The sequence below is a fragment of the Martes martes genome (genome assembly GCF_963455335.1).
Source record: "Martes martes genome assembly, chromosome: 2".
NCBI classification, from domain to species: Eukaryota; Metazoa; Chordata; class Mammalia; order Carnivora; family Mustelidae; genus Martes; species Martes martes.
In genome coordinates this window covers 158,630,608-158,643,867 of record NC_137889.1, presented here as the reverse complement: position 1 = coordinate 158,643,867, position 13,260 = coordinate 158,630,608, and the positions used below count along the sequence as shown (strand labels likewise).

The 13,260-nt window shown below is 45.7% G+C and overlaps 1 protein-coding gene across 1 annotated transcript in view; it reads left to right on the top strand.

Moving 5' to 3' along the window:
* Positions 1 to 13,260, top strand: part of CCDC149 (coiled-coil domain containing 149) — a 98,101-nt gene that overhangs the window by 58,668 nt on the left and 26,173 nt on the right. The window contains exons 5-9 of the mRNA XM_080797823.1: positions 7,602 to 7,718; positions 8,241 to 8,413; positions 9,133 to 9,205; positions 10,652 to 10,736; positions 12,791 to 12,935. Of these exons, the coding sequence (XP_080653949.1) occupies positions 7,602 to 7,718; positions 8,241 to 8,413; positions 9,133 to 9,205; positions 10,652 to 10,736; positions 12,791 to 12,935 (593 nt within the window). The remainder of the gene's footprint in view (positions 1 to 7,601; positions 7,719 to 8,240; positions 8,414 to 9,132; positions 9,206 to 10,651; positions 10,737 to 12,790; positions 12,936 to 13,260) is intronic.

Here is a 13,260-nt window from a genome sequence, read left to right as displayed (position 1 = left end):
CTTAGCAGGAGCCACTTCAGGGTGAATGGCTCTCATGATGGTATTCAGGGAAGACTTCACAGAAGAGGTGACATTGGATCTGAGACCTGAAGACAGAAAGGAAGTGGGTTCTGGATAGACCAAGAGAATGTGCAAAGGTCCAGGAGCAGGCACAAGCATTTATGTTTGAGGCATTGAAAAGAAGCCAGACAGGCTAGAGAACAGAAAAAAGGCAAGTGGCTGGAGATGGAGTCAGGAGGCTTGTGGGGAGCAGCTCATGTCCTCATGTTGTGCCTCATCAACCCAACTAAAAACTCTGGCATTTGTTCCAATGCAGTGCAAAGCCACTGAAGATATGATGTGTCAGAAAAGCTTCTAGCACATTGTTTGGCTCAAATTGGGTGCTGGTTAACCGGGAGACATTGATATACACACTAATGAGTGCATGTGATGATCTCCAGAGCCTTGGGAGGAAACAATGAAAACAACCGTGGTTTTTTTGGTTTGGTTTGGTTGTTTTAGTGACAAATTCTTTTGTTTAAAGCTAGAACTGGATTGAACTATAGATCCATGAATTTGGACTCTGGTGTACACAATAGAGTTGCAAACTGGAGCCTTTTTAAGCAATTATGTTTAATTTTATCAAGGGTATTTCAAAAAGGTCAGAGGGCAGTTGGAGAGCATATGGAGAAAACCAACAGGAAAAGTCAAGATAGGCAGGGCCTTGTTTATTAAGTCGGCAGGCATGGCACTATGCCAGCTGAATGTCTATTAAATGCCTTTTGATGCTGACCTCTCCCTAGGTGAGCTATTTGCAGCAGAACACAGAACTGGGGGGAAGGGAGGGCTAGCATCCACTTCCTGTTAGTAACCCTCTCATCTGATCTTCCCCATAACCTGACAAATAGAGTCTCTGCCTAAGAACGGTAACCATACCAACTGTAACTGGGGATTGCACTTTTAAAGCTCTTTGGAGAGTTACATCAATAGTCATCATTACATTGTAGCTGCACTTTATGAGGATAGAGACAGCCTTCCCCGAGAGCTGGCATTGTGCAGTGCACAGGATGGGCAGCCATACAGAGCTGTCTTGTCTACAAAATAGCTTTTATCCTTATTACAAACTGAAGGTATCCCCCTGAAATTCTTATGTTGAAACCTAACCCCCACTGGGGTGGTATCCAGAGGTGGGGCCTTAGAGAGGTGAACAGCTCAGCCTTTATGAATGGGATTAATGCCCTCATGGAAGAGACCCCAGAGAGAGCTCTTAGGCCTCTTCTGCCAAGTGCAGATACAGCAAGAAGATGGTTGTCTGTGAATGACGGAGCAGGCACTCAGCAGAGACGAAATCCGCCAGCGGCTTGAGCATGAGTTTCCTTGCCCTCAGAACCATGAGAAATGCATTCTTGTTGATCAGAAGCCACCCAGTCTATTGTATCCTGTTATAGCAGCCCAAACAGACCAAGGTAGGAGTTGGTCCTAGGAAGCGAGATGCTGCTAGAGCAAGTAACAAATGTGGAAGTGAATTTGGAACTGGATAATGGGTAGGGCTGGGAGAGTTTGGAAGTGTGTGCTGGACAAAGCCTACATTGCTGTGAATGGACCATCAAGGGCAATTTTGGCAAGGGCTCGGGAAGAACAGAGGAGAATGCCTACGTCTTCTTGGAGAATACTAAAGTAATCCTGAAGAGGATGTTGGTAGAAATATGGACAGTGAAGGCCATGGATGAGGCCTCGTAAATAACTAGGAACATATTGGAAACTAGCGGCAGGGCCTTCCTTGTTATGCGGTAGTCAAGAACTTGGCTGAATTGTGTTTGAGTCCATTGTTTTATGGAGGGTAGAACTTGTGAACAATGATATACGGTATTTAGCTGAGGAGATCTCTACGGAGAGTATTGAAGACATGGCTTGGTTTCTTCTGATTGCTTGTAGAATACAATAGAGAAATGACTTGAAGATGGAGTTGTTAAGCAAAACCCAGAATGAAAGATTTGGAAGTCCTCAGCCTATCTGTATTGTAGAACAAATGAGACCACCAAGGGGATGGCCAGGTGACCATTTGATAAGGAGATAAGTGCTGACCAGCCAGCTCAGACACGACCCAGGGGTTGTTCTTAAAAACAATGAAAGAATGAATATGAAGACAAATCAGAGACCACCCAGTCGGCCTGGTGTGCATGAGCCTGGGGGCCCAGCAGCCTGGTTCCAAAGGTTGGGGTCACCCAGACCTGCACGGCCAGCAGAGAGCCCTGTGAGGTTGCATTACCAAGTCATGGGGGTGAGGTTGTCACCCCTGGTGGGTCCGAAGGCAGAACATCAAGCCAGAGAGGATGATCTGGAGCCTAAAGGTTTAACATTGTTCTGTTCAGTTTTGGACTTACCTAGGACCCAGCACCCCTTTCTTCTTATCTGTTTATCCCTCTTGGAATGGGAATGTCCTCTGCCTGTCCTGTCTTTGTATTGTGGGAGAACACAGCTCATCTGGTTTCACAGGCTCATGGCCAGAGGGCTTTGCGGCAGGACCAATCATGACTGGAGTCTCACCCATGTCTGATTTAGGTGCTATTTCAATGAGGCTTTGGACTTCAGAGTCAATGCTGGTATGAGTTAAGACTTTGGGGGCTGTTGAGATGGAATGAGTATATTATGTATGTGAGAAGAACATGAATTTCAGGGGGCCAGAGGCGGACTGTTAGAGACTGAATATTTGTGTCCCCCCACAAATTTGTATGTTGGGATCCTAACCTCCCATGGGATGGTAGCAGGAGGTGGGGCTTTTGTGCAGTGATTAGGTCAATCGGAGGTGCTCTCATGATTGGGACAGGTGTCCTTATAAGAGAGGCCTCCACCTCTCAGTCACGTCCTCCACCACATGAGGACACAGCAAGAAGGCGGCCATCTCTGAAGCAGGAAGCAGACACCACATCTGCCAGCACCTCGATTTTAGCACTTCCAGCCTCTAGAATGACGAGAAATAAACGCTTGTTGTTTAGAAGCCACTGAATCTGTGGCAATCTGTTTCAGCAGCCTGGATGGATTAACACAGTCCCCATTTTCAGAAAAACAATGACACCCAGGGCTCAGCGAGGTTAGATGACTTGCCAAGGTGGCACAATGAAGATAAGCAGCACCGGGATCTGAACACAGGTAACACCTGCGAATAGCAGCCGTTCCTGCCCCTGGCTACCTGTCACCATCGACAGGGGCAGACGGGTCCAGGCAAGCAAAGACCAGATGAGAAGGGGATGTGGAGGGCTGAGGGGTGAAGGCTGAGAAGAGATCTTGGAAAGGAATGAGTCATTCCGACGGGGGCCCCCAAGGAGGACCAGAATTTGAACAGGGCCTCCACAGAGAAGTTGGACTCCATCCGCGGGGTGCGGGAGGGGCACCCAAGAGCCATTTTGCCACATGGTTTTGTGGCCATGTCCCTCAGCCACATCCCAGCTGCAGCTGCTCCTCAGCCATAAGCTGACAACTCACACCCATAATTCATTCATAAACGTTTATTTCCATCTAAATCAGCAAATGAATACATCTATTGCTGGCGTGCATGAGCCTTATGGGGCCATGATCTGCTTCTCGGGCTGGCGCAGGGAGGTTGGCCACGGAGGTTTGATGGCCCCGTTTGGGGGAATTAAGTGGCCCGAGCAGTTGCTTCATGACCATTTCCAAGGTGGGACGTTAGCATCATTGCCTGCAGTGTATGGATAAGGTTGGCTCCAGTCTGCTTCTTTCAGCTTGGAAGAAAGACTGGACCTTCCTGGGGGGGGGGGGGGGGCGTATCTATGGGGACACTCACATGGAGGATGACAGTGATGACAGTCATAACAAGAATCGTAATAGCAGCTGACAGTGCATACATTCTTTGTTCCAGGGGCTGTGCTAAGTATTGCAGAAAAATCCCACCATCTCTTAGGATTACATCCTAAAGTCAGCACGTGACAGGCAAAAACTTGTGTCTAGCCTTGGTCCCCCCAGTGGTCCCTTAAATTGTCCATAAATTTCAGGGCATGTGGCATTTAGGTTCCCGAATCGGGCAGTATGGATAAATAAGAACAACGTGCTTGTGTCTGAATGTATTAGCAGCCACCCTCCCACACCCCTCTGTCTGGGACCCTGAAAGCAGGGGTGCATAGTGGCCCAACTGAAAACATTGTGCTCGCTCATCCTCTCTTCTCCACCGCTCTCTTCCTGCCAAGCACGATCTTTGAACTCCTGAGTTAAATGCTCACTTAAACCACCTGCACTCCTTCTCAGCTCATGCTTAGAGCACCCGCTTGCCCCCCCAACCCCCACCCCCTGCAGAAGCTATACTGTTACTGCTTCAGTGGAAGATACAGCAGCTCGGGGAAGGTCAGGCCTGTGTACAGTTGTACAGGTAGCAGATTGTGGACCCAGACCCCAGGCCCCAACCAAGACAGATTCCAGGCCCTGCGGGGCTGCTGCCCTGGAAGTCAGGAGAACTCTTCCCGCTGCATCCCTACCGCAGCCCCCTCCTTGGGCCCCTTCAGCTGGTTGCACTTGAGTTTCAGACCAACTAATGATCCAGCTATTACGAGTGTGGGCCTCACTTTTAAAAATAAATGTTTCAACCAGTCCAGCCCTGCAATTTAATAGGCAATATTGTATGCATATTAAACACCAAATGATTGTTAACATATTTATTGAAGCATAACAGGCATTGGGCATATAAAAGATGACTCTCTTATATGGCTGTCAGACCTCAATAAACATGTTTAATAATTAATTGGCGTTAAGCAAACATAATTGTGTGATTCTAAATTAGGTGTTCAGTGAAGCATTCTGTGCATGGAAAACCACAGCAGTGTTTTATTACTTCAAGATCAGGCTGTCAGTCTGGCTTTTCACATATCAGGAGAAGTGCTCCCCATTCCATGCCGTGTCAAAGGCCTCCTGTAGCCTCACGCCAAAAAAGGCATGAGCCCTCTCGTTCCTAGACCCTTTGATCTGAGAAATGTTTCTCATTTGGTTAGCTGTTTGTCTATCTGCATATCCACTTGGGTTCTGAAAGTTCTGAGCCAAGAAATTATCTGATGCAGAAGATGTTTTCACATCCCAGCCGTTGGTTGAACTAACCAGTTCTGCCATAAACGCCATCTCCCCCCCAGTTCAGGTGATTCACATCATTCACGATAGCTCTGCTCTCTAAATTCTCTGCAAACAGCAAATTAGCAAATACCAAAGATTGCTCCTAGGGGAAATGTAAGACGAGGTTCCTCTGAGCCTCCAGTCAGAATTTTTTTTTTTTTTTAATCAGTTCACAGAGAACTTTGAACTCAAGGCCCATAGCGCTATAAGTCACACCTGACGCGTATTCTCCGTCAGGCACCTCACGACCTAGAACACAAGACATCGCTTCAGCACTGTGCATTTTAAACAGCAGAACACCAACAAAAAGCACAAATGCATGAACAAACAGGACAATGACCAGACCACGAAAGGGGCACCTGTTTGCAGTACAAGGACTGAAACAAGAAGGTAGACCGTCGCTTTGTTCTACCTCAGCTGGAAACGCTCCTGTCGGAGGAGTCACATTCTTTGCAACTCTGTTCATAGCCGCACATATCCGGCCATGATGCAAAAATGCCACGAATGTTGATTTTGAGATTGCAAATAGATGTACAGGTAGGTAAATTCACACCTGCAGGATCCTTGAGTTATGAGGATCAGCTGTAATCAGGTTCCATGGAGCGCAGCTGTCTATATCCCTAAGTATCCTACGTCCTCCACTGGCCCTTTGTACGAGCTGCCCAGAGAATTGTCTGCTCAATATCAGGGCTGCTTTAGCACATAGTAGGTGCACAATAAATATTAGTCATATTCAATCGAGTGGTTTTCAGTAAAGGACCCAAAATAGTTGTTGTTTGAAAGTAGATGCTCGTTGCTTCTGTTTACACCATTGTTTTCCTTGGTGACTGCTGGTATTTATTGTCCCGATCTAGTTAATATTCAACCTTGGCTTTTAACTTTCTTTCTCTCACCTGCCCCTAAATCCTTTAGAGACTTGAAGATCCATTTTCTTTGCTGGCCACAAACCCCTTAAGATTTATGCTAGGTGAGGAAGAGCGTGCCCCAAGTGGACATTGCTGGCTGGATCATAAAAATCTGTCTCCAGGTTTTCCATCTACGAAGCCCATCCACACACACCCTACAGGAAGGTGGGGAGTCAGGCTTACAACCTTTGCAGAAGAAGCATCAGGAAGCAGGGCCATAACTTGAAAAAGTCAGCCTCATGGCCACCCCGTTGGCACTGAGCTAGACACTTAAGGACAGTTCTGGCCCCATCAGATCTTCTGGGGATCACTGTTTCCTTTATGACCCTACCCGAAGGTTTGGAGTTGCACATGGAGCTAGGCGCCAGAGTCTGGAGCAACTCTAGGTCTGCAGGGATCCTTTGGAAAATTACATTTTGGAGACTGGAATTTTATCTGTAGGCATTTAAAAACCTATAAATGAAAGTCTGTTATGAAAGTCATGTGTGCTTATTCGACAAGTTAGAACATAGAGCACAGAACAGAGAACATACGTATCTCACCATCACCAAAACACACACATTTAAAAATTTGGGTGTAGGGGCGCCTGGATGGCTCAGTGGGTTAAAGCCTCTGCCTTCGGCTCAGGTCCTGATCCCAGAGTCTTGGGATCGAGCCCCACATCGGGCTCTCTGCTCAGCAGGGAGCCTTCTCCCCCCCCCCCCGCCCCCGCCTCTCTGCCTACTTGTGATCTCTGTCCATCAAATAAATAAACAAAATCTTTAAAAAAATTGGGGTGTATTGGGTCACTTTTTCTTTTGTGCACAGGTTCTTTGTATGATTTCAGTTTTACTGCAAATGAAAGTTAGTCTTCTGCTTTTTGTTCTCCGCTTAGCATGCTATCATAAGCATGTTCTGTGTTATTACACAGTTCATCACCCTTATTTCCAACAGCTGCAAACTAGCCCATTGATTAATTGCACTACACTTTGCTAGCCATCCCATTCTCGTTAGATGTTTGTTCTCGTTCTTTAGCTCTTTCTGAAAATGAGAGTACAGTCCACTTTTTCTTTTTTCCTAAAGCTGGTACGTGTTTGGGATTGCTGTTAGACCAGGTTGTCAGAAACAAGGTTACCGGATCATTGGTTGGGACATTTTTAAGGCCCTTGATGACGTAGCCTCATTGCTAAGATGTGGGAACAACAGGCCTATCTTACTAGATGCTTCCAAAAAGTGTGTTATCATTTTGTTGTCTTTGTTGAGTATAGAAGAGACCCAGAGTTTTTTCTTTACTGTGCCAGAGCTGCAAAGGACCTCCACCTTCAAACGCCCAGGCCAGTGCTCCCGTTAGACTTACATGGTGTGTGCATGGATATAGGGGTATATGAATGTGTGTGCAAACTACAATATATATTTAACTTTTCTTTATTCATGATATTGGCAAGACATTTCTTTGTCTCATGCCTTTCCTCAGTATTTCTTGAAAAGTCGTACCTTCCAAAACTTTTTGCTGAATATGCTCAGGTTTTGGTTTGGATCTATTCATTTTAACACACACACACACACACACATTTTCTTTCTCTCTCTCTCTCTCTCTCTTCCTTTTCCTACTAATGGAAAATATAGCTCTTGAGGATGACAATTGCCAAACAGCGGCTCGGAGACGAAGAAATTGGCGTGCGGCATTTTGCAGCCCATGAGCGTGAAGACTTGGTTCAGCAGCTGGAGAGAGCTAAGGAACAGGTTATTGCTAACATCTGTTAAGAGTTGGGGATATGTTTGTACCGTTGGACTGTGTCCCGTTTCTCAGAGAGGGCAAGGTGCCTGGGATGCCAGCCGGAGGTGGAAGGAGGGTGTGAGTTGAATGCTTTGACGTTCTCCCTGCCCTGTAAGTTCCTGATCTGCCTCTTGTGGTCCTTGCTTCCGGCAGGGCTGTTCCCCTGGTTTGGGGTGCCATTGCTCTGAACACAAGAAACATCTTCCCCTCCCCCCATTCAGGATAGACAGGGAAGGAACAAGACATGACAAACGGGCCTTAATTTGCAAATTTCCCAAAGTGTCAAGTGATGCTTTTTAGACAAAATCTCAACGGGTACAGAGCCCTAGTTAGGGGACAGGGAAGAGAGCCTAGACTTCATTTCCCTCCTCTCGCAGGTGGGATGAATACGCCCTGTCAGAGTCGGTCAGCAAAGCGGAAGCCTCCATCTCTGGCCCTAAAATGATGTCTGAAGAACATCTTAAGTAAGGACACTTCCTTGGTTTCAGATAGAGTCTCTGGAGCATGATCTGCAGGCCTCCGTGGACGAGCTTCAGGACGTTAAAGAAGAACGGTCTTCCTACCAGGACAAAGTGGAGAGGCTCAACCAGGAGCTAAACCACATCCTGGGTGGGCACGAGAACCGCATCATTGACGTGGATGCCCTCTGTATGGAGAACAGGCAAGTGGCCGGGCCCCGGCATGCACTCAGGCAGGACACCGGCCGTGCAGTCTCAGCAGCCCAAGGTACAGCTGCCTTGCAATGAAAGGAAAGTCCCCCCACCAAAATGGTGATAGTAATGCCACGTATTAGCTTCGAAAGTCAGAAAGGCACCACACCCCTATACGCTTGCCTCCCCAACCCCTGTCTCCTTCCCCTGCCCCTCCCCGCCTCCCAGCTGGGCAAGAAGGGTAGGGAGCCAGTGAAAGCTACTTGGTATTGATATCAAGGAGAGGGGAAAGAATAAGAAAATAAATTGAGAAATTCCCTTAGCTGTTTCTTTTCCCCGAGGCAAATTTCAGAGTGTGTGTGTGCGCGTGCGTGTGTGCGTGTGTCTAATTTAATGTTATGTCTGGTGTCGCCTCTTCCTGCCTGCCTTCCCAGTGGAATCATCTTAATGAGAATTATGTGAAAACTGTGTTGATATCCCTTAGGGGATCTCTGCAGAAGGCTGTTCTAAAGTGGGGTTTCTGTGATTTGGGCATATTTGACCTTGATTACATCCATTTAAGAAGAGGTCACCAAGATGCACTTTTCTTCTCCTCTTTTGGTGAAGAGAAGGCATTGTGTGTACACAATGGCTCTGGAGGCGGGTTGTTTTCTTTTTTTCTTTTCCTACTTGCCTATATGCTTTTTATTTTGTGCCCAGACACTTCCTAGTTGCATGTTTTTTCTCCTAGGTACCTTCAAGAGCGATTAAAGCAACTCCACGAAGAGGTCAACCTCTTGAAATCAAACATCGCTAAGTATAAGGTAGAGAATGATGATGATGCTGTTAACGACTCACGATTGTACATCTAAATGCCATTCTATGTTAATTCCCTTTTATGTGCCAAAGACATGTGAGTGCTTGCCCGCCCTCCCAGATAAAGTAAGAGCTTTCACTGAGGTAACCAGGAAGAATGAAGCCCAAAACAACAAACACAACAAAAGTAGCTTTTGCAAGAGCATTTTCATTGCTGTCACCTAGACAGGGCACATGGAGCCTGCCCAGATCTGGACGTGGCCACTTCACTGCCTCAGTCCCTGTAGAATTAGGTTTCTTATCAGCGCCTCTAGAAAATGTTCCATCATCAGACACTGCTTGTCTCATAATCATCCATAAGAAAATGGTTTCCGAGCGACAAGAAGAAACCAAGATTGGGGAATCACAATCTGAGCGAGAACGTTCACGTCACACTGAAAGGACAGAATGTTTAAATTCTCCCACTGTTGTTTAGACTCATCCCAGCTCCATTAGTCTGATAATATCTATTTCTGCAGATGTTCGTTGTGAGTGTTATAATTAGAAACATCTCCTGGGTTTCTCTGCTTTGAAAATAGATTGATTTCTCTTCCTGAGGGTAGAGTTTTATAGCAGTCTAGATGCTTGGGAGAACCGTCTCGTTTTCCTGGCTTCTGACGTTAGCTTTTCTTCCCCGAAGTCTCTATTCTGTTCTCCCTTTTCCATGCTGTTAGGGGCCACACTTTACACCAGTCTATATATATACACACACACACACAGCCAAAGAAGAATGCAGCTTTTAAAGTTGTATAATTAATACATACATTTAAAAAATGTGTGTATGCATTCATTTAACAGCCTTTATTTGGTTCTTCAATGTGCCAAGCACTGCTACCCAGTGCATATCAATTGTAGTGTAAGGGTCTGTGATAGGAATGGCACTTTGGTCGGCACCTATGTGCCTTCTTATCTTGTGTCCGTGGCAGACGTCATTCATTATTTGTGGCTTTTTCCAGTCCAACCACGGAAGTCTTCCAAAGACCAACAGCAATCTTTTGGCATCAGCAGAAAAAAGTAAACCTGTTCTCCATCTCATGTCTATTCAGAAGGGGTTTCCATAACTAGTGACTTCACACATTAGACGGAGCACTTGCTTTCGGATTTGATTTAATTTAATGAATACGCATTGAGTGCCTTTTATATATAGGAGAAGGTAATTGCTGTCATTCTGCTGGGCACCAACTTTTAAAAAAAACAAAACAAAACTCTCTACCAGGTCCATAAATTTCATACTTCTTTGGCAGGGACTTGGAATTTTAAAAGTTGGGTCAGCATTTGGGGTTTGTCAAGGGGTCTTATGTGCCTGATGGGAGCATGCATCTACTCTAAGTAGGTATTTTTCTTTTTCTTTCTTTCTTTCTTTCTTTTTTGGCTTTTTTGATAGAGATTTGTATTTTCTCCCAATGCCGCTTTAGAATGCTCTCGAAAGACGGAAAAACTCGAAAGGCCAGAGTAAATCTAGCAGCAGTGCGCTGACTGGAGTCCTATCTGCAAAGCAAGGTAGGGTTTGTTCTCTGGAGGGGTCTCAGAACCACAGAATGCCAGAGCTCGGGGTCCGAGTCTCCGTTTGTGGTGGGGGAACCAAGGTGGTTCTTAGAACAGCCCTTCCCAAACCTCCATCTGCATCAGCATTGGCTGGAGGTCTTGTTTGAAAACACAAATTACTGCCCCCAACCCTGTCCCAACACACACACACACAGAATTTTTGACTTAGTAGGTACAGTGAGGCCTGAGAATGCACATTTCTAGAAAGTTCCCAGGTGTTGCTGATGTCAGTTCTGGGATCTTGCTTTGAGAACCACTGCATTAGATGTTTTTCTAATAATGGGACGCCCTTCACATCTGGTCCCCTAGCCTGTGCTCTTCCTTCAAGAACACTTTCCCTCCTCCGATCACCGGTTTAACATCCACGAGTCCATGTTCCAACCTTGCAGAGTTTCTCCTTTTTCTGGCCTCTGTGACCAGAATAGAAAAGTCTCGCAGCTGCTGAAATCATTTTATCACGGAACATGTGCCTTTTTCAAAGAAGCTTTTATTGATTGCAATTCTGTTCCTCCTCCTTGTCGATTCTGATGAAAAATAATGATCTTCCAGGAACAGTCCAGGGGAATAAATAGCAGAGAGCTTGCTTCTGACACTTAATATTTGGGAACTCAGTTCTCAGCGTAAGCCTCAGGTTGAACATGGGCGACTGGCCCAGTTTTGGGTTGTCGGCCACGCAGACCAGCAAAGATCATGGGAGAGTCTTAATCAGAGCTGGAGTGGCTGGGGAAAAAAAAAAAAAGTGCTGAATCTTCAGCCGGCCTAATAACCAAAGCACTTTTCTAAGCAACTTCTGTTTTTCCACTCAACTAAAAAAAAGACACCCTAGAATTGTTTTTAAACAGAAAATCTCAGTACTCCCCAGAAATGTGAAGTAGCCATGTGAGTTCAGCTCTGTATACCCTGGACAGCCAAACATCTTTGAATGGTGAGACCCAGTCCCATCACTGATGTGGGGAATGCCAGCCACATTCAAACACCACGCCCTAAGCCTGCCAGAGCCTTTCTGGATAACCCTCTGGCAACTTATTTTGACAAAGCTTGAACTCATCCCCTTTGAGCAGCAAGAAATAATTACCAACGTCTGAAAACATACTGCTTGAGGCAAGTTCTTCCTACATTAGTTATGAGAAAAAAAAAAAAAACCATAGAAAGTAACATAAATGTCCAGCAGGAATTAAATAAATTATATCTACATATGGGCTCCCAAGCTGCCTTTACATTTTATGTTTTAGGAGATATTGAGGATGAGGAGTTGGGTTAACTGAAAAAAAGAAGAGCTTTTTCTCATTTCAGAAGAAAAATGTATGAATCTGTGTATCTATGTATAGGCATATAGAAAAGGATGTTCAGAGATGTAGTGAGAGATTTATTTTTTTCTGTCTGATAGGAGTACAGGCTGTGTCTTTTTTATGGTAACTCATGGTTTCTAAAAAGATGCAGACACAAAATATATTTTGTATTTTAAATAATGCCCCATAGGATCTTGCCGCCCACCGAACATAGCACACTGTAGGAAACTCTGCCACAAAGCAGGGAGCTCGGGACCAGGGTCATTGCCATTTGCATGGCTGTGTGACCTTGAGCTGATGTTTTTATTCCATCAGCACCTTGCTTTCCTATCCATAAAATGGGGATAAATAATACTTCCCAGGTGGGTTTTATTTTATCTTTTTTTTTTTTTTTTTAAATTTTGGTCCTCAAATGAGTTAGTATAAAGCATTTCGAAAGGGTGAAATGCTGGACAAATGCAAAAGATTATTATCCTTTTAAGAAATGGGTGATAAAAGTCCATGAGAACTTCCTTGTTTCTGCTCAGCCCTCACACTAAATTTTATTTTGCTTTAAAAATAAACAAAAACACCTGAAGTGGATTCTTCAATACTTCATCATAGCATTTAGGAGCCGGGAGCTTAACCCAGCTTCATCATCCAGGAAGAACGGACACAGATTTACATTGCAGTGTTCCAGAAGGACTTAAGACTGAGTTGTAAACTTTGTATCCCACCCAGTTCAGGATCTATTATCCGAAGATCACGGGTGCAGTCTCCCAGCCACTCCACAGTCCATTGCTGATCTGAAATCTCTGGCAACAGCCCTGCTAGAGACGATCCACGAGAAAAACATGGTCATCCAGCACCAGAGGCAGACCAACAAGTAGGTGACTGGACCCTTGGGTGGGGGTAGGTGGGAGAGATGTGGAATGCTGACCACCAGTGGGGGGTTGCAGTCAGGTGGGATGGCAGGCCTTTGGGGGAGGGGAGGGGAGCACTTAAGTCTGGAAGGTCACCTCCTAAACTAGAATGTTGTGTCCACATTGTGACAGCATCTCAGCCATCTGCCAGAGTGGGGGAGGGGGAGAATACTACCAGCCATTACAGACCGAACACTTACTTGGAGCCACTCACTGAGGAATGCAGACGACATGGGCAGTACGATTGCCCGGGTGACTCACCCTACCTCTCCTGCAGGTCTCCTTCAG